The sequence below is a fragment of the Denticeps clupeoides genome, chromosome 9, assembly GCF_900700375.1.
Source record: "Denticeps clupeoides chromosome 9, fDenClu1.1, whole genome shotgun sequence".
Lineage (NCBI taxonomy): Eukaryota > Metazoa > Chordata > Actinopteri > Clupeiformes > Denticipitidae > Denticeps > Denticeps clupeoides.
The window spans coordinates 20961746-20983872 of NC_041715.1; the positions used below are offsets into that span (position 1 = coordinate 20961746).

General features: G+C 41.7%; 1 protein-coding gene across 3 annotated transcripts in view; it reads right to left on the reverse strand.

Moving 5' to 3' along the window:
* The window catches only part of tmeff2a (transmembrane protein with EGF-like and two follistatin-like domains 2a), a 63797-nt gene that overhangs the window by 5185 nt on the left and 36485 nt on the right, over nt 1–22127 (reverse strand). For all 3 annotated transcript variants that reach the window (XM_028991728.1, XM_028991729.1, XM_028991727.1), the window contains exons 4-6: nt 18130–18156; nt 4388–4484; nt 51–199 (exon numbers count right to left, since the gene is read on the reverse strand). In XM_028991728.1, coding sequence (XP_028847561.1) covers nt 51–199; nt 4388–4484; nt 18130–18156 — 273 coding nt within the window. The remainder of the gene's footprint in view (nt 1–50; nt 200–4387; nt 4485–18129; nt 18157–22127) is intronic.

Consider the following 22127-nt stretch of genomic DNA (forward strand, 5'->3'; position numbering starts at 1 on the left):
AGTGACATCTGGAGATGTTCTCCTATCAGTAGACAGTCAGGGACACTCACCCTGACAGTGGCCCAGGAACTTGACCTCGATCCTCTCCTGCCTCTGACATGACGCCTCCTTCACCTGACATGGGTTGTCGTAGGAACGGCCATCTGAAGCGCACACTGGATTGAAGCTGATATGGGAGCAGTCGATGTTGCACACGCACCTGTAGCACAGACAGATGGGACAGGTCACACAATGGCCCCGGGCGTCCAGGTGGAGTCTCTGTTCAGTGACACGTTCCAGTGGTGCATGCTGCCTGCTGAGTGACACACTGTGGAGGTCGGAGGCGGTAAAATGTTTGAGCCAGTTAATTTTTTTAACGAAGCTCCTCACACAGGCACAACCTTCAAGCGACATCACACATGCTCACAATGTGACATCCTTCAGTAGTCACTCATTAGCAGGTCACCTGACAGTAATGGACGTATTTATGAACCAGCATTACCCGGGTTATTAACCAGGTCATCGATGCCCACACACAGCAGTCAAAATAACAGAAGAAGAATACCGACCTTTAATCCTGTAGCCAGTTTGTTTATTGTCCTTCTGGATGTTGATGATAGAGCAAACCCTGACTTCAGGTACATTCACATGGAACATGAACCATGAACACACCCTACAGTACTGTTTCTGGAACCACTGTTGAAGGCGTGGCTTTTGGGGACCTTCTGGCCAAACATTAAAAAAACCCACCCTTGGAGCTGCCAGGCAAGAGGAACACAGGAAAACCTACAAGGTCATTTATGGAGGTGGAGAAAGAGGATATGCAGGTAGTTGGTGTGAGGACAGGAAATTTTTTTTTATTATTTATTTAATATAATCTAATATATTTTCCTGTATTATATAAATCATTAAAAAATGCGAGAAAGGTCTGGTTCCAGACTGCGTCCAATCAGTCATTATACCAGTATGTTATTAACCGCTAGTCTTTAGTGATCTTATGAGTTTTTAATCAGAAGAGTAACTTCGGAACACTGGAACACATGATAAAAATTGTTTCTGCAAACAGACTGCAGGAACCATGTAGGAAATCTTCATAGCTGAATAATGGGAAACAGGAGGTGCTTGAGATTGATGCTATGATGTTTTTGGGAAACATGATGCTGACGTTAAAAGTAATGGTGGCAAACAGCATGGTGACTGCTGTCCCTCCTGCAGCATGGCTGCAGAAGATATGATGGTGATAAATCTTATGAAATATAAAAAACCAAGAGAAAAGTGTGAGCTCCAGTGGATCAAGTGGTAATGTATAAAGCTCAGTTAGCAGGCAGTGCAACGTTTCTCTCTCTTTATCTGTCTGGGCTTTTAAAAATCAATGGTTCAGCAGAGTCTAGTTGCTGTGTGTGTGAAGAGAACTGTTTATTCTTTGAGTTTGTGTGCAGGTGTGTGTGTGTATGTTTGTGTGTGTTAAACAACAGTCATTCGGGAAGCTTGACGGTAAGTGTTAGATCACAGGAAAACCACATTCCTCCTGCAGATCAATAAGATGCATCCTCTCTGTAAGCCAGATAGAGACCCTCTCCCTCTCTGACACACACACACACACACACACACACACACACACACACACACACACACACACACACACACACACACACACACACACACAGTGAATATTGTGTTAAATGTATTGTTAAATTGATATTTTACTAAATTTAAAAATTGACTGAAATTCTACCTGCTATGTTTTGCTCTTCTAAAACTGTGCTGTGCTGGAAACAGGAAGTGTGTGTGAGTGTGTGTGTGTGTTGGTGAATGAGATCTGGGCTCAGTGTGTATTTGTGGATGTTGACTGGATGTGTGTGTGTGTGTGTGTCTGTGGGACTGGATGTCAGTGGGATCACATATCAGTACAGGTCTAATTTAGAAAACTGGCAGTAGAACAGCGATACTCCCTGAAGCTGCTGCTGTATCAGTACAATTTTACACATTACACACACACACACACATTGCACACATACATTCAGGTGGAAATGAATGGTTTCCTGTCATTGCAGTTTGGTGGGATGTTCTGGTCAGTTCCTTGCTTTATGATCTTCAATTTTCTAACTTCACCTTCTCAATAATTAACCATATGTTCTCTGAAGTTTTAAATGTTGTAGTAAATGTAGAAAGAATTTTTCACACAGTCTTACAAGAACTGTGTATTTCATTATACATTCATCTGTCAATGAAATTTCAATAACTTTAAAGTGAAAGTGAAGTGATTATCATTGTGATACACTGCAGCACAGCACACGGTGCACACAATGAAATGTGTCCTCTGCTTTTAATCCATCACCCTTAGTGAGCCCATGACAGGCGCTCTGGGAGCAGCGTGTGGGGACGGTGCTTTGATCAGTGGCACCTCAGTGGCACCTTGGCAGACGAGATTCGAACCAGCAACCTCGTGATAATGGGGCTTCCTTAACCGCTAGGCCACCACTGCCCCACCAAATACATAGGTTTATATAGGAGAACATAATAATATCACCACTTTCCAAGAACATGCAGCAGCAAAGCACAGAGTGACCATGGTCTCCAACTGCAAGGTACCACATGCCTTGGTGTCAATCTCCTACTGACCGATTCTGCCCTGTGACTGACTGGGAGATTGATGACTAATGAATCACTTCAGCAGGGGTCCAGTTAACCCATCATTTTTCTCCTGATCCATTCGGTGTCAGAATCTGCCACCTGTGATGATGAAGACAGGCCTTCAAACACAGAAGGTAAAGCAGTAGGACCTGAGACGGATATGGTGGCACTGATGAGGGACTGCAAGACATCTGAGGCCTAGCAGTGTCCATCCTCCCCAGGTGTCCCTCCAAGCAGACTAGATATTTGAAACTGGAGGCATATACATTGAGAAGAGATCCAACTCCTTCAGTGACCTGAGGGAAGTGCTGTTGGAGACTACTGCTACTACTTCAGAAAAAGCACAACATTACTTGGAGAAAACCAACTGAGATGTACAACTGCCTAAAAGCACCTGTAGCATCAGCAGTCAAGTAGCACCTATTTTTATCCTAAATTCAGTTTTTTCCCTTTTAATTTTAATTCTTCTGAAGTACATGTTTTCCATTATAAACATATTTATTCACCTAAAACTGTGTGATTATGGAGTGGGTGGGGAAAAACTAACCTGCAATATGACAAATCACATTTAATCACTGTGTAACAAAGTGCTTGGGCATTTACTCTTTGCTTTTGTAAACCATTTACATGTAAATAATATGTGTGTTTCATGCAAAGAACTATTTCACCACTGTCTTCCTTTTGTAAAATAAAAGTGCTTCATGTTTGACCTCAAAATAAGAAACAGATCAAATAAATAAACATTGAGGAGACCTGAATTACAAAAAAAATTGTGCCCACTTGCATAATAAAGTGGAACCATGTTAATAAAACCACAATTTGAATAAGCAAGATTTTGAGTATTTGACTGTAAGTTGTCATCACGAATGCTCTTACAAAAGAGTTGTTCTTCTGATTAATAAAAACCAGTTTGGGTATTGTTCAGTGTTACACTTAGCGTAATTTATTAACCTGAATCTTGAAAGCCGGCACCATTACACCTTTTCTCCCCTTGTAAGGCACCCTCTCTCTTTTGAGGGTTAAAGGTTAAAAAACTACGCTGCCATCTCTCCTAAACCCCCAGAAATGTCATCTGGACCGAAAGCATTGTTGCATTGTTTTTACTTCATCTTCACATATTTTCTGCACGTCCGCCTCATTCTCATGTATCAATAATAATGTTGGTGATAATATCCCTAAATTTCAGCCCCTGTTTATTCAAAATAGTGTGAGACTGGTGCAGATAATTTTATACAGTTTGTCTGAACATTTTTGGCCTCTAACAGGCCCAACAAATTGAATGGAAGCAGATTATTGGGGAACAGCTGGATGTTGAGATGTAAAAACATTTCACCTTTCCTTGTTGCTGATCCTGTCAATCACTCCCTGCTGCGACATTCAGTCACAGCTGAACTCCATCACTCTTTACCCATTTACACTGTGCTCCCGCCCCTTCACACCGACTGGCGAATTCGAATGGAATGATGGAGAAGCCCATTTCCCTTTAAATGAAGATGGAACTCATCCTGTACTGTTAACTCCCAGCAGGTTCAGTCCAGTTAGCTGGAAAGACTGGAGCCCTCCTGGGAAATCAGACTTGGTCTGGTGACCAGGCATAATCAAACAACACAAAGAACAGCGAGAAACACTTCTCCATTCCCCAAACCCAGTCCTACTTGGTCTCCAGGTTCAGCTTCACATTCATTACAAAATAAAAAATGAGTCTGAGATGATATCATGAACAGGCCAATGAAAATAAAGCTCCGGTAAAAAATTAATCCTACTTTTCACTCACCACACGTCTTCAGCGTCAACGTCACACTCTGCCCCGAACTGGCAAATGTCACAGGTGGACGTCTCCTTCTGACTGTTCTCTGCTGAGCCCTCTCCACCTATACACACAGACACAAACAGATAAACAATTAAACAGACACACTGAAGCTCATTTCTTGTATATCTGCCACCCAAGCACAGGCTGCTTTGTCCCCTCCTCACAGTTTCTTATTCAGCGCGGCTCCCTGGTGATGGGCCTTGTTGGAGGTGACGGGGATTAAACTCCCCCATCCATCGCGTATCACAGCCGTCATCAGCGGACGGGAAAAAGCAATCGGCAGCAGCGTGGAATTTAAATTGCATTCCCTTCTGAGGATCCGAGTTCCCGTCCTGATCCCAGCTCTCCATTACCAGATGCTATTTTTAACAGCCAGAGCTGCAAGGCGACAGTAGTGCCTGTTGAGTCTGACTGGACGCTCACTATTCCTGTGCTGATTTTTGTGCATATATCTGGAGCGGATTATCTGGGTTTAAGCACTCTGCTGCTTATCGAAGCGCTTTCTGGATGATTCTCATTTTGATTTAATGCTCATGTGGACTGCTTCCAGCATCTCTGACACACCGCCCGCTGCTGCATGGAGAATACCTCACAACTACTACATAACACAACTGCAGAAATATAGAACAGTTCATTTGTAGTCTTCTCCAGATACAAAAAATCTATTAACCATAAATTAAAACAATGAGGAAAAAAATGCTATAATTTTATTAAACAAGTATAATTTATAGCATTTGATTTGTTTTAGAATTTGTTCATCTATTTACTGTCATTTATGTTATTCTGTATGAAATTCTGTTTAATACTCTGGTAATGTTTTAGCATATATGCCTCACCTGAAGCATTTTAATGTCTGAGAAACTCCAACCTAATAATAATTTTATAGACCTAATTAACGGTATGTGTTAACTGTTTCTTTCTTAATTATCACGTTTGATTATATAATATTGAGATTATAAATTATTGGTAAAATATGAGTCCAAGGATGAAACCAGTACCATCGCTCCCTCTCTTCAATCTCTGCACTCTGGTGTGGCCGCTATAGGCTGTACACGGACCTGGTCTACAGTCCAACTCAAAAGAGCAGCAAAAAGGAGCAAACGCTTCCATGCAGAGCCTTCTGGCAACAACAGATCCTTCACCCGCCAATCAGGGCTCATCTGAATTCTTCACCAGGCCCGAGAAGCTCCCCAGTCAGCAAGGCAGCATCTGCTGAACGCTGCTGTGTGCCCATGAGGGCAGAAGGTCACTTCCTGTACATAGCTGGTGATGTGGCACGGGCTGCATTGTGTATTCATGGAACTTATCCCAGACCTGAGGGCCCTGTGTTCCACATCACAAGATGCAGTGCCACTCCCAGGTGACTTCAACCACCCTGAACGCCACCAAACATTCAGTGTGTGTTGGGTGTAGATGTGTGTGTGTAATTTTACTACTGTCATTTCAAACAAACTTTCAAAAACAGAAATGCTCTTTATATGGGAACATTTTGCTGGTCTTCACAACACAAAATACATCTTTAAAATGAATGGTCTTATAATAATGATAGAAGAAGAAAGAAAGTAAATAAGAAAGAGTAATATTGTGTAAGTGTAATAAGGAGAAAGTGTAATATTGTACAGAACCCCTGTATCTGTGCCATTAAGTACACACCATGAAAGCAAACAGGTGCTGAGATCTGAAGTGTTAATTCCAACCTGATCAATTTCTTTTTTATCTGCCAAATAATTCATCACATAAGGAATCTGGAAAACCCGACATCCTCATATACATAAAGAAACTAGTATGTGTGTGTGAGAGAGTGTGTGTGTTTGTGTTGTATCAGACAAAAACAGAGATGAGAGTAAAGGGCCATGTCAGTAACAATTACCACAATTTCCTGTCGGTGAAACAGCCTTTTTTCAATATTGATCTTCTCTGACTAGAAGTGTGACTGATCTCTGCTTTTCCACTTCTCCAGCAGCAGATGAAGTTAAGATTAAGAGATTAAGAAAAACTTTATTAATCCTGAGGGAAATTCCTGCACGTCTCTCTAGTGCAAATTTAAAATTTGACAGATGGGCCGAGCCAGAACTAGATGCCTAAATATTAGCCATGCAGTGTTCATATTAACATTCACTTTTTATATTAGGAACAGTGTTGCTGATCAGCCTTCACTTTAGAGAAAGGCTCGCTAGAGTAAATGTTTCATGTAAAAATGTGTGTTACATGGGTGTTAAATACAGTTTAGTGTAGGTGCAAGGGTGCACGGTGAATAAGAGCATACTTAGTCAGTAAGTAAAAAGTGGGTGTCGTGTACCAGCTTGTACAAAGAAAATGCTCTTAATGCGGTCTCAGTTTGGCAAAAGCTTGCCACATTATTAAAATATGTGCACATACACAGGCCTTTTGTTTTATATCAAGAATGGGTCATCATGGCCAAAATATTTCCACAATCCCTGACATTGCTTTTGTTGCCGGTGCAACCAAAACGAAATCGCCAGAGGCTAATGTCCGTTTCAACTCTTCAGCATCCATCTGTCTCGCCTTGAACGAAACGCATAAGCTGGTGCTCATTTACCATGCTAGCCTGTGTAAAAACCTACAAAGCTCTATCTGTGCCTAACCACCTAGTGGAATGACAAGTATTACAGGACCAGTTCAGATGAATGCAGTCAGAAATGATTTGGGCAATTCCGTACTAATCTTCGGCAAAACAGATTAAAAAACCAGGGGGCTGGATGTGGCTTGCGGGCTGTAGTTTGCCCACCTCTGCTCTAGTGCCTTAATGACATAAGAGGTGAGGGCCACTGGCCTGTAGTTGTTTGGAGTGTTTTTTTTTCTTGGGAAGAGGAACAATGCAGGATGTCTTCCAGAGTGCCGGGAGCCTCTTCAGTCTCAGACCCAGGTTAAAGATCTGGTGCATAAATTCACACGGCTGAGCAGCACAGCCCTTAAGAACTCTGGGGATCAGGACCAGCATCTTTGCCAGGGCGTAGTCTGTACAGCTCTCTCCTGACTGCAAGTCCCCCGGTCCTCACGACCCTGTGAACATGTGTGTGTGTGTGAGCATCTGAAAATGAAACATTCAGAGCACTGACTTCACTGTGGTGATGAATGGAGTTACAGTCTCTGTCAGACATCAGAACCACAGTAAGACGCAGGAAAGAGGTGTCCTCTAAGGTGGACAGCAGTGTGGTGTTAACACTTCTCTCATCAGGACTACCAAACAACACACCACCACCCATCCTGCAGCCCTCATTCTCTTCATTATCTTTTATTGTTCCTATAAACCCCTTGCTGGAGATGTTCTCTAGAATAATCATTGTAGTAATACAATCTAAAGAAATGTAGTCTGAAGTAATCACTGGAGTAATGTAGTCTGAAGTAATGTAGTTTGGAGTAATGTAGGCTGAAATAATGCATTTTACATTAATCTCCAGTGAAATGTAGTCCAGAATAATAGTTTAAATAATGTAGTCTGGAGTAATCCCTGAAGTTGTGTATTCTGGAGTAATCACTGGAGTAACATAGTTAAGCGTAATCACTGGAATAATGTGGTCTGAAGTAACGTAGTTGGGAGCAATCAATGCACTCTGAAGTCACCTCAAGGCCCAGAAATGAAAAGTGAAGTGATTGTCATTGTGATACACTGCAGCACAGTACATGGTGAACACAACAAAATGTGTCCTCTGCTTTTAACCATCACCCTTGGTGAGCAGTGGGCAGCCATGACAGGCTCTGGGAGCAGTGTGTGGGGACGGTGCTTTGCTCAGTGGCACCTCAGTTGCGCCTTAACTGCTAGGCCACCACTGCCACCTGCATTGATTGAGTGTGCAAATGGGTAAAAATCAATTAATTGATTATATTGCAATTCTATACAGCTTGCATGTGGTATAAAATGCTTACAACTCTGTAATGTCCACTTAACAACAAGGAGAGGAAACAAATGTTGGAAGTGCCACAATGGATGGGATACTTTTTAACAGTGTGGCTAAGGTGGTAAAAGGAATAGTAAACACCAGCTCTTTACTTCCTTTAATAACTTTAAACTAGTCAACTTTCAGACCAGAGCTGCTGGAGGAACTGGGATGGATCCCCTTTGCACTACAAGGCATTCATGTTGCAGACCCATTTTAACATTTGCCCCTTTACGTTGACAGGATGCACAAATCAAGAGCAGCCACTTCAGAAAGTATTGCTTGCAGTCAGAACACCTAGCCACATGTAAATGCAGCAAGAAGCACAAGGAAACACAACACAGTTCTATTATGAACAATAAAGAACAAATTGGCAGCCCAGCAGAGCCAGCTACCAGAAATGAAAATTGAGGACCAAACGCAGGACAAGGCTCAAACTAGGTCACCCTCCTTGAGTGGATTAAAAGGGAGGAATTAGTGGAGGAATTTGGTCTTTCAGATGGTCTTGACTCCTTCTCTCTTGGTCTTGTCAGGTTGTCCACCCACTGAAGGGTATCTTAGAACAACAGATTCTATAGGATCAGCAGATTCTACAGACTGCAAACTAGGCAATTAATAAAATTAAAATTTTTATTCGACTTCTGGCTTCCACTAAGTAAATGGCATAATTGTGAAAAACATTTAGTTTTGCTATTTTTTACTTTGAAATAATTCCACCCTTTTCACCCATGTGTGATTCAACCCTGCTTAAAAGCCAAATCTGAATAGCCTTTTTAACCAAAATACAATTTAATCTAAAATATTACATAAATGTGAATGTTATTTAATGATCAGAAATGTTTTCAATTAAAAAAAAATATTTTTTTGTGCTAAATCCAAACTATAGAGTAGTGGTGCTATCAGTGCTGTAACACTTTTGGTAACTCACACAGAATAGACGAGCAGCTGGGGCAAACAGCACGAGCAACCAAGGGCACAGGGGCACTGCCGAGGACAACAAATGAGTACTGGATGTTTTGGACAATTATTTATGGAGAGCCACAAAGGAGCTCTGGCCAGGAACAGTGATTTTTAAATATTATTTTCCATAATTTTCCATTGTTTTCCACTATGAAAGTACAAACCACATTGATGCAACCTTGTCTAATAGTGATGCTCATGAGGAGGGCAGTAGAGATTCAGGACATCCTCTTTATCAACCCCGAGAGACGTGTAATGGAACTGCAGGGGATCCATTAAGAGCCTCATCACCGATGGCGCGAGACGGAGGTGAGGACAAGGGAATGGCTAAGTAGTAAAGTACTGCACAACGGGGGGTCGAGAAATGGAGGAATATGGCTCGGGGTCAGTCCTCGTCTGTTATTGCCTTTATGCAGGTCCAGAGGGCTTGGACCCCTGCACAGAGGCTCTGAGGTGTTTGGTAGAAAGTCCTGCTGGTGAGGTACTAAGTGGTCTGTTTGTTGTCCAGATTTATCCAGCTGCAGTCACCCAAATAACAACGTTCCTCTCACTTCCACAACGTAGGAGTCAGCAGTACTGAGCTGGGCGTCTTCCCTCAGCAGGGAAGGTGTGAACTGTCAGAAAACAGTAAAAAGGAAGATGGTGTCAGGGCAAAGAAGACAAGGACAGAGGCAGCTGAAGGCAGCAGAGGAAATGTGAGAAGATGGAGTGGGCCAGAAAGAAAAACACGATCCAGCACATTGCTGATCAATACCCAATCGATGAGGTGTCACTTCCTGCAGGCTAAGAATGGAGGGATCAGGCTGACGTGCAGATTTGATTAGAGTGGGGTGTGCTGGGGACGGGGAAAAGCAGTGCCCTTCACTGATTGACGCATTCGCAAGTTCTGCTGAACTCTGATGTAGGTCATGTTCTGTAACTGGGCATGAAGATCAGCAGTTACGGACATTTACAAAGAACAAAAGAAAAGAAAACCACTACAAAACCAGAGTGACATATGACACGACAGTACTGCTGTATAGTCAGCGTGCTGCTGATGCAGCTCCTCAGGTCACACACATGTCCATACTGGAAGGTATGTTCTTGGAGCTGCTAACATCTTCTTTTAAACATACACAGTGCTCACTTTTTTTACACAGGGGTTGATCTGGTTATACCACTGCCTCTTTATTATAGATAAATCTATAACAAAGAGCAACCTTCCTACCAACCAACCAACCAACCAACCAGACAGAGATCACTGGTTCTTTCCATGTGCTCTCCACCACACCTGGTTCAACTCAAGAACTGGGTGGCAACATGGAGAGAGGTTGAATTAGGTCTGTTTTGATGGTTTACATAGTTGAGTATAAGGGAGGGGAAGTGGTGGCCTAGCAGTTAAGGAAGCGGCCCTGTAAAAGGAAGGTTTCCAGTTCGAATCTCAATCTGCCAAGGGGCCACTGAGGTGCCACAGAGCAAATCACCGTCCCCACACACTGCTCCCCTGCTGTGTATCACAATGACAATCACTTCACTTCCATTAGTGTAAAACCCATAAAAGTATTTACTTCTATTTACCCAAAAGAATATTACTTCTTCAAGATACAGGTAACTAGCAAGCAGGTCTTTATTGTCTTATCTATTTCTGTAAATCCTGAGGACACTATTAACCTTACACTAGTCAACAAGCCCCATATGCTACGTCTGTTACAGCATTTAGAAAATTGTGCCCTCAGACACAGTCAGTGTGAATAAATGTGATGCCCATCCACCATTAAATTACTTTCGTGTGGACGATCATGGTAAACATTCACAAGCATCACATTCCAGTTCCATCAGCTCCATCAGGCAGAACAACTCATACCATTCTCTTCTGCTCCTTCCCGTTAATCCGGTTACAGCAGTGGCTCTCTCTTGCCTTCTCTATCCAGTGGGCTACAGGAGACGGTGGCATATGCCAACGCAGGACCCTGGAGAGCCATGGCTCGCGCTCACGCTAACGCCTAATCTACTGTGGAAGATGCTGCCAGACATGACTGTGCTGTTACTAAGCGACCGGGTGTCTTTCCCACCAGCATGCCCACCACTGGAACACGCAGATCACTGGGAATCACATTAAGAAGTGTCCTTCATAGGTCATGTAGCACTAGCTGTTTGTGTGCCTCTGATGCTTCTGATGTTTGGAATGATGTCAAAATTAACCAATGTTAATATTTCAGTGATGTTTGCAAGCTACACTGACCCTGACTCACCTCAAAGTTCAAAACATCCATGCTGCATTGTGAAGGCTGCCAGGTCACTCACACTAACCAACTAATGGATTCATGGATTTCACAGATCACTGATACATTTCATCTTTTCCATGTATTACACAGAGAAATGTCCTCCCATCGAGGGCTCTCAACCTCAGCGAATCATCACTGGGGACATAAATCAGGATTAGATTATGAGTTTTAAGCAGCAGAGCCCCATGGGTGCTCCTCAGTCTGGAACAGTAAATATATAAATAGACCTCCTCTGCTCTTTAACAGTCCTCCACACATACACACACACCAATCAATAAATGATGAGTGAAAGATGTCTTCCATTATCTGATGCGATGTTGTAATCCATTAACGTCATAATTTCACTGTTGCTCACTGATCATAAACTCAAGTCATTCCGCATGAAAGGCCGTTGCCTCTCTCTGGGGTAAAAACTGCCCTGATATGGTTCCATGCATGCCAGAAAGAAACTTTGCTTTGATAAGCTCTGTTCTTCTCCCCATGGTTTGTCTCATCTAATATGAGGTCATAGTTAAGATGGTGCAGCTCCCATCATTTCCTGAGGTGGGGTGAGGGAATGTTATGCAGGATTTGGGAACTGGAGCTTATCTACCACCCTCTTCTGTTTCTGTGGGATTTGCATTTTAAAGCGGGAACATTACACAATTTGCCATTTCCACGTTCTCTGTCCTCTTCATATGCAACGTTTTTAACTCTCTGGCAACTTTAACAGTGATTCCTGTCCTTATTCAGTCATCCTGAAGTCTGCAGTAACAAAGAAACACTATTAAAAGAACAAAATCGATTAGTAACATTTATCTTTGAATATAATTTAGATTTAATTTTATTAATACCACCTGGTGGATTCAAATTCCAGAAGCCTTTTTAGGAACAAAAGACATATGATAATGCTGCATTGAGTATGTTTAGTATCAGTAGATATACATCTCAAACCATCAGAGGAGAAATATTCTATGAGATCCAATAATGGGGATTACAGTTAAGCAGAGTGTTCTGATTTGGTGCTAAAAGCTCAATGACAAAGTCTATCACAAAATGACCCTCATCTTCACGGATATGCAAAGAGATGAATGGTGATGGTCTGGATCTGGAAGGAACTTTTTGGTGATGTTGCTAAACAGGAATCTTGAACAGCTGATATCAAACATATTCCATAGACATTGTATAACAGTGAACACAACACAATGAACAATTAGCTTGGTATTCCTCAGACCTGGCAGAAGTAGGTCAGCATTGGCCCAGTTCACCAGTGGTCTATCCCAGAGTAAACAAACAAATAAAGCTCCTCATGCAGCCTTGTCTAGCTCAGCATTTCCCCCGCAGATAAATAAAATCTGCATTTCAGGCCCCTGGGTCCCTCAGATGTTTACAGTGAGCGGCATCTTCTGATGTCATTCTGCTGCTGCAGGCTACAGAGAAGACTTCCTGTCTGCTTTCACTCTATACCTTCATCAAATGCAGGCGAATCCATTATGTAAGCACTGCCTCCACCCCTCGCCTCCATCCTCCATACTGCCCCATAAATATAAATATAATCCCCGCTCACCTCCAACCACTGTCATTATTTTTATATAATAATAAAAACCCCATCTGCCCCGAGGGTGACCTCCAGGAGGGTAAGAGGAGGTGGTGGAAGCAGTAACCATTTTTCCTCCGTCAGCTGCTCTCCCTGCTTCCCCCTTTGTCTCATTTCAGTCAGATCCCTTGGATTTTGGTGGGGATTTGCATTCTAACAACAGCATGAGGAATATTAATAATTCCTGAGATGTGTGACAAGAAGGGCTCTGAAATTAAATGAAATCTAAAGAAAACTATGATGGGATGAAACGGGACCCTCTTCTCTCTGTCTCTCTGTCTCTGCTGTCTTCTACTTTCACATTTACAGCATTTCTCAGACACCCTTATCCAGAGCGACTTACAATCAGTAGTGACAGGGACAGTCTCCCTGGACACACTCAGGGTTAAGTGTCATGGTCACAAAAGTGGGGTTGAAACCTGTGGTTCATAGGTTTCAAACCTGTGGTTTGTTACCCGCTAGGCTTCTACCACCATTCTATTCCATTTAATGAAATAAAATGATGTATGAAGCTAAACATATATTAACAAATGTGTAAACTAGGTCAAAATCTGATTTTATAAAACACCTTATTAAGAACAAACCTACAGACCTTCTACCATTAGCGCTGACTGCTGGTGTTTTTGCCTTCTGCCAAAGCAGACCATAAATAACCAAACTCACATAATAACCATGTACTGCACAAACCACAGAGATTAGTTAACTGCAGAGACTAACACTAACACAATGAACGCTAATATCAGATTGTGATTGATGGTTCACAAAAGAAGCACTGCTACATCACCAACTGCTAATATCTCTCGCTGTGTGTTTCTCCAGCTTCTACTATTTGTCCGTTTGTACCACACTGCACCACTTTCATGGTGGTGGGTGAAATTGGGAGATTAGATTATTCCTTCCCCTCAACCTCTAACCTTGTTACCATGGAGATGCCACATTGGTGGGTAGAGGCAGATTCCAGTGGATATGGTGCTGCTTGCTGCTTTTATACCCCTCAGTGACGCTGTCCTGACATAACGACTGTCTGGTGCTGCAGCCATGAAGAGGAGCTGCAGATTTCTGCAGGATTTCACCCATGGGACCTGCAACATGCAGCTGGGTATTGATCATGCAGAAAGTAGAATTGATCCAGGAGGCTGTAGCACAGTAATAGGAATTAATGAACCCAGGGTGGAGCCATATTGTTGTGCTTCTGTGGGTCAGAGATGGTAGCATGATTAATTACCATAATTTAGCTGTGTTATTTTTACCTGTGTACACACACACACACACACACACACACCAGTCCAAACACTTTTATGTTTTATTACAGTTTAATGTGACTCCCCATGAGTCCATTTTTTTAATTTTCATGTGCCACTTGTTGCACTCCCACTGATGGACTATCACCTCTTTATGGTGGTGGGGTTTGTGGCAGTCTGTGATCCTCAGAGTGTGGTTGATTGGAGCTTTAAGCCGGTTTCAGACTCAACGTGGCATGCATAAAATCAGACTTCAGTCAAAGCGCAAAAAGCAGGTGTGGTTAATGCCATTACTGTGCAACGCCCTCACGGTACCTCATAAACCTAACAAAACTGAAAAGTAGGTCTATCGATATCACGTCAACAAGAAGCAACATTCACTGTCAAAACACACCTGGCAGGCCTACAGCATTCAACATTTTTCTCCTGCATCCCGCCTTGCTCACTGTGTCATGGTAAGATGATGCAGTTTAATTAAATAGTTGTAATCAACTTACTTACTGTGACCTCAACACTTTGATGCTGTGTTTCTATTGGTAGGGTGTCAATGCATCACAACACAATGGCTTTAGGTCCCTGAAAGGATCTCTTATGTTAAACTGATCTAGGGTGAGAGGACAAACCAAGAAGTCCCGATTCTCTATATAAAATCTTGCTTTTAACCCATCACCCTTGGTAAGAAGTAAGCGGGGTAAAGCAGGGAGCAGTGTGTGGGGACGGTGCTTTGCTCAGTGGCACATCAGTTGCACCGTGGTGGATCGGGTTTCAAACTGGCAACCTTCTGATTACTGGGCTACTTCCTTAACCACTTGGCCACCACTGGCCCCAATGTAGGATCTGTCTGCGTGTTCATCACTTGAATGATGAAGGATATGGGAGCCAAGGAAGACTGGATCTCAAGAATGGAAACTGCTTTAGGGACGTGTTACATAACCTAGCCAGCTAGGAAAGAGGTGGAGTTGGTGCAGGAGGTGGACAAGTACCAGCTAGATATGATGGACTCGCCATAGAACAAACAGGGGGTTTAATAAAAGAAACACAAACACACACCAATACAAGACAACAAGGACGTGAGACATGACGAGGACATGAGACGCTAATCATACATTTATACAATACCACCCATGTTCATGGCCACATTTGCAGACATGGCTCCTAAAACCTGTGGTCAGAAGGCAGTTGGTGCTTGTTATGGCGGCAATCCGAGGACATGCTGGTGGACATCAGCGGAGAGGGAGGGAGTCTGGTCAGCACTTTCTATTGTTCTCCCGATTCAACTGAAAGGCACCAAAAAAGGCTGTTGCCAAAAAAGGCATGGGTAAATATTGAAGTGGCCATGGAAAATTACTTTTGGACAGCTTCAAAACCGTTCTGCCTAACCGTTTGGTGCCGTAGGAGGGTAAAGTGTTACCCAGCACAGACTGTCTGAGCAAGAATGGAGATATATACTGACTCATGCCCTTTGATCAGGAGGCAGTGTCAGAAACGTCTTGGGGAGTTGCTGTGGTGGTTCATAGCCTGAACTGAACACTTGTATCATATCTCTTGTATCAAACTCTGCTGACAGGATTGTAGATGTATATAATAAAATCTCATGAAGTGACGAATTAGAAACATCTAAAAACATCTCAAAAGCATGAACAATTTGACTAAAGTCATGTGGAACCTTGTTTGCAATTTATCTTGTTTGAGTCACTCATGACTTCATTAACATAATATCTTCATGCAGAAGCAGCACACAAAACTAATCATTACCTCTGTGTTCAGTAGTTGTACTACTTCTACTATTCTGTATTTTAGAAACAGACCTTAACGTTCACGTTCCCATAATCCCACCCAAACGAACTGATCATATATCTGAAAGGTCTTGAAATGAATGAACCCCAGCTGAAATTAGAGAGGAGGGGATGAGAAGACATTTTAATGATTACCATTCCTGATGAATGGCTGAGGGCAAAGACACTAATTACACCATTATTACACCATTATTTACTTTTTAAATAACACTTTAATGAGGAAGATCCCAACATAATAAAGTATCTCATTTACTTCAGGTCACTGGCTTCATCACAGTCTCAGGTCACAACAAGACTAATGTTCTTCACTGAGAAGATGTGGAGCACATGCTCTCAGGTGCAGAGCTGTGAATGGGCAGAATATGGTGAGACAGTAAACAGTCAGTAGGTTAAAGGTCATTCAGGAATCGCATTAGGGGTCAAAATATAGTTCCACCACTAGAATTAAGTTCACTGCTCTACCACTTTTATTTCTGTGTGATCACATGGTGCATTAACCTAATGAAGTTAGGACACCTAGTTTCTTCTGTCTGATTTTAACATGACAACGGGTTAGAGTCATTTCAGAGTAGGTACTCTGAATTAATTAGTCTGATACCACCACTTCCACTGTAGGTGCTTTACTGTACAGTGCTGAATCTGTTCGCTCATGTGAAAATCACTGTATTACTGCTGGACTTGAATACATTTGATAATGTTAGATTCAGCACACAAAACCTTATCCCTACAAATGATATTGTTTCTCTGGACCAGCAGTAGTGTTTCTCAGTTTTAGGCCCAACAGGCCACCGTAGCAGAGTTGTCCCCTCCCACCCCTAAAGCTCCGCAGTGCTGCTGTGTTTCCCAGTACCCCTGACTCTCAACTGTGATTTATCACCGGCCATTAAAATACATTTGATTTTTATCACACTGGTGCTGCTCTGTTTGTTTTGCTCTCTCCCTGCCCAGTATTTTCCACAAAGCTCCACCATTTCTCCCCATCAATCTCTCTCTCTCTCTCTCTCTCTCTCTCTCTCTCTCTCTCCCTGTTCAGTTCTTTTCACAAAGCTCCACCATTTCTCCTCTCACATCCCTCTCGCTCTATCTCTTTCTCTTTTCTCCCTTCCTGCTTGGTTCTGTTCATAAAGCTCCACCTTTTCTCCTCATCCATCCATCCCTCTCTCTCTCTCACTCTGTCCCTTCCTTCTTTATTCTCTCCATAAAGCTCCAGTGTTTTACTCTTTTTTTCCTTCTCTCTATTTCTGCCTGGCTTCTTTCTCTCCATCCCTCCTTCTTTCTGTACCATCACCCCCCCCAGCACTTTCTCCACCACACCCTTTTAATCTCTCTTCTACCTCTCTGAGTTGAATCCTCCTCTTGAATCTTTTTTCTCTGTCTTTTGTCTATTTCTCTTTACTCAATTGCCACAAAACATTTATTTTTCAGTGCATAAGATGTCTCCCCATCTGATGAAATGATAAAAATACATTCTAATGTCACAAATATTGGCTTCCAGAGCAGGCAAAATAAAAAAAAAACATTTCTGGTAGCGTTAAGTGGTTCTCCAACAATATTTACAAAGGAGTATAGTCACGTTCTTCACACACACCATGGACAGCTTCAAAACTAAGATCAGAAGATCACTGCACACAAAACACCTGTCTGGAATCCACAAATTTCTCCAAGGATCATATGCTGTTGGTCTTCTTTCTTTCATACCTGTTTGGTATGACTTGATAAATCTCAAAAAATTTATATTGTAGAAAATAGGTATATTGTTTTCAGAATTTATTAAAAACCATGTATTCAGAATATGTAAATATTTTCTCTTATTAATAGAATATTAGGTCTGACGTGGGTCAGGTGATCTACAATCTAAATTACCACACAAAGCATTTGTTCTCAGATTCGAAATGGCAGATTAGTGTGTGTGTGTGTGAATGTAAGATGCTGGGATTTAGGCATGAGAGAAAGAGGAACAAATATCGTACCTTCATTTCCGGAGCCCGAGCCTGCATCTGTAAAACAGAAGAAGTGGGAGATTAATCCACAGGCCTGTAAGCTCTTCTCCAGATCTCCACATCTCTACATCTACTGCATCTAAACATCCCACATCTACCACATCATCACCTCTCACATCTGCCACATCTCTACATCTCCACATCTATACATTTCACATCTACTGCATCTCCAGAAAAAAGTAAAGGAATTCTCATTGCAAAAGACAAGATGGTTCTGTTTGTAACATCTGAATGGGTCTGAAGAGATTATGACCCTATAACACCTGGAGGGGATTTTAATCTACTGTGATTTCATACCACAGTTGATCTGTTCATATTTATTTAACTTCAACACCACAGGCATCACCTAAACTCCAACAATCCAGGTATCATCTAAACTCCAACAATCCAGGCATCACCTGAACTCCAAAAACACAGGCATCACCCAGGTACAACTGCTGTTTAACAAAGTCTATCAGCTAGTTACATACCATAACAAGCTCATAAAGTGCAAAAAGGACCTTACATTTAAAAACACAGTATCCACACACTACACTACATACAAGCAAATTCCCTGTTAACACACAGCCGATGTAACATCTATTATAAAAATGTTTTCTCCACACACACACACACCTCGTCAGAGCCCATCACTCCATGAATAATGGCATTTAGCCAGACAGAGCGTATTTTTCTATGAGTGCTATTAATCAAAAAGTCATCTATTGGACATGACAAGTCCTACTGTTCATACAGGGGTGGACATGAGTCAGAGACAAGCGGCTATCAAAATGGAGGGGATTTGTGCTTCATCACTCACTTCCTGGCAGAATATTAAAATATTTCATTATATGTCATGCATTTTAATGTGCATTGTCATTATGTTCTCTGGGTTTATTATAATCAGACGGAGAGGAACAATCCCTTAAAATCCACACAAAAACAGACAGAAACTAACAATGCCCATCCACATGGATCTGAAGCCGTTTCCTGAACTCAGATTACATATCGGCTGAGCGCACTGAGAGGCCAGTTTTGGTTCTTCAGTGGCACAAAGAGAATATGCAGAATGTTCACATAACATCCACACAGAAGATGTTGATGAAGCAGAATGAGCCACGACAGCAACACCATGGTAAAACAAAGTATCCACATTCTGAAATTTGCAAATTTATTCATAGTTTGATATGAGCTCAAAAATGCACGATCACGGTTAAGAAGATGGATGGATGTTCAAAGCTGTTTTATAGAATAGCTTGTTCCAATTCTATTGTGTTTTGAGATGAGCCTCAGAACAATCAGTCTTTTACATATGCAATGCAATTTTTTCATTAATTGAATTAAAATGAAATTCTTCATTTATTAAATAATTATTTTAATAACAATGAAAATTGTTAATTAATTAAACTGAAGTAACAATTCCATTAGTTAAGTGGAGAGTGTAGGAACTTTCAAGCTGTAATCCATCAAGTCCAAGTCCTTCATCAACATGGGAAAGAGCATGTTAGAGGGTGAGGGTAAGTGTTGGAAAACAATATTAGTAAAAAAATGGAACTGTTATAAACTGGGTTATATTGAGACCTTCATTCATTCACTATAGAGGATAGAAAAACAGTTCAACTGTTGCCTCCCCTGTGAAAATGTACTATATGGTGGGCCCTTATGTATATGACGAAATACCACATTTGCACCAGGAAATTAATCTACAAAACATTGTGACATCAATTGACACCATGGTGCAGAAAATTATAAACAGCAGAGTGTCAATCTACTCTAGTCTATAAGGTTGTGCTTCTTGGTTACAATACATAATACACACAGAAAGAACAGCAAGATGCTTTTCCCAGTGGCCCCAAACACACTTAGAATTCTCAGTCGCTCCCAACGTGCAGCATCCATCAGAACTATCCACTGCAGCCAATATGGACCAGAACACTCACCACATATCATTTGAAGCTGAGTGCAGATAAAGAATTATTAGTTGTTTCATCCAATTTGGCCAGGGGCAGCACTCAATAGCCGAGTAGACAGTGGACTGAGGCGGTAATTAGACTTCAAAGCACACATGGCTCAGGCTTCTGCACGTCCCCAGGCAGGTCACTTAACAACAACACGTGAAAAGCCCTCAAGATATCATGGTGCCTCATTTTGCTTCCTTTGTTCAAACATTCATGGTGGCTTGCAGTTCCATGAGACCAGTGACACAGCTGAGTCAAAGAGGACTGCAGGATAAAAAATAAATCTATGCCCTACAGAATAAAACTTCACCCAGAGCAGGCATTTTACACTCCACAAGGTGCTTGTGTCAATAAATAATGCAAAAAGTGTGAAATGAGAAATCTAATTTATAATCTACTTATTTTCAGGGAGGAAGGATTTGGTAATTTGGTGAAGCTCAGAGAATGCCGAGTTTCTGCTTTTGATGAATCCCTGTTCTGTATATGATCATGGAGAAAATATTTTCAGGTTGCAGGTTCAAAATCCGAACTGTCAACGTGCCATTGAGGTCCCCTTCGGAAAGATAACATCCCCACACTGCTACCCCAGGCGCCTTTCATGTCTGCCCACCATATATGTCCACATATGTTGGGTATTTAAAACTTGGGATTTTTACATTTCATTATGTTACATTTCATAATTTTCTGCAATATTCTGGAGAATTACCTCATCTTATTTAAGGAAGAATATTAAAGGAACTGACAATTATCATTTTGTTCAGCCAGGTGGTGGGAATGTAGCTTGTTACACTAAAACCTTGCTCAATTTATGGCTGCCAGAGAACATGGCAAGAGTCTGGGATGCTATGTAGCCCACTCAGACATCTCATGGGTTTTCCTGCCTCAGGGTTAAGAGTGGGAGATTCAGTATTAAACCAGTTTTAATTGGACTTTTCCACACCAGGAACAGTGCAGAGCATCAGTCGCCTCTGGAGGAAAGCCACAGGCAATTATGTGGCTGAAAGGTGTGTAGCTGGAGTATTACTGCTCCACTAAAACAGCCAATCACAGTGAGAAAACCTGTTATTTGTGAGGTGAAAGCCATGATCTTGTTCTGAAAATGGGTGTGTTGCTCTGCTGAGTTCTTGTCCTTATCACAGATGATGATGGTTCCTCTGATGGAGTCTGCACGTGCTTATTAAGGACTCACCGTATGAAAGATTCCATCAGAAATTTGAGAGCTGAAGAGACGTGTTGGTATTTAGGTAAACTTTCTGCTGTTGGTGATCAGTGTTCTTTAAGCCATTGAAATGCATTGATGATGCCCCAAGTGATTTCAGCCATCTGTGATCTTGTTCTCGCTTGAGAGGTAAAGGGATCTGCTGAGTTCTTTATTGTACACATTATTGTGTATAATTATTCACACACAATTAAACTGGTAATTATATTAACATAGACCAGCTTTATTACTGAATAGTGAAGTGTCTGGTGCAGACATAAAACCAATTTTTGACCTTGTTTCCTCACTCAGTCGCCTATGGTTTATGAATACTTCTACTGTAGTCTCTGTCGCACAATCACTGTCAGTTAAAAACACCTTTGGCTTTTTTTCTTTCTGTAAAGGTCTGTTCTTTTATTATGTGCTTACTCAATTACTTCCATCTAGTCTCTGAGTTTGCTGTGGGCAGGTCTGTGTGGCCCGGTTTTCAAATAATCCAAGAATAAAAAAAAAACATCAAACCCCACACAAACCTACCAAATATACCTAATAAGCATTTTACTTCTCTAACTACCATTCAACAGTACCTATTATGCAGAACCAATATTCTCTAAAAAAATCTAAACAAAACAAATACAAAATGGCTCAATCTGGCAACACTGAGCACAAGATCCTGTCTATTTCATGTGATAACTGTAAAAACATGATCTCTTTTAAATGATTTCAAAGCACATTATTGAATTCAACATTCCTGAACCAATCCAATTCACCATCCACCATGTGGACATTTCATCATCCATTGGAACAGATTATTTCCCCTCATCACTGCATGG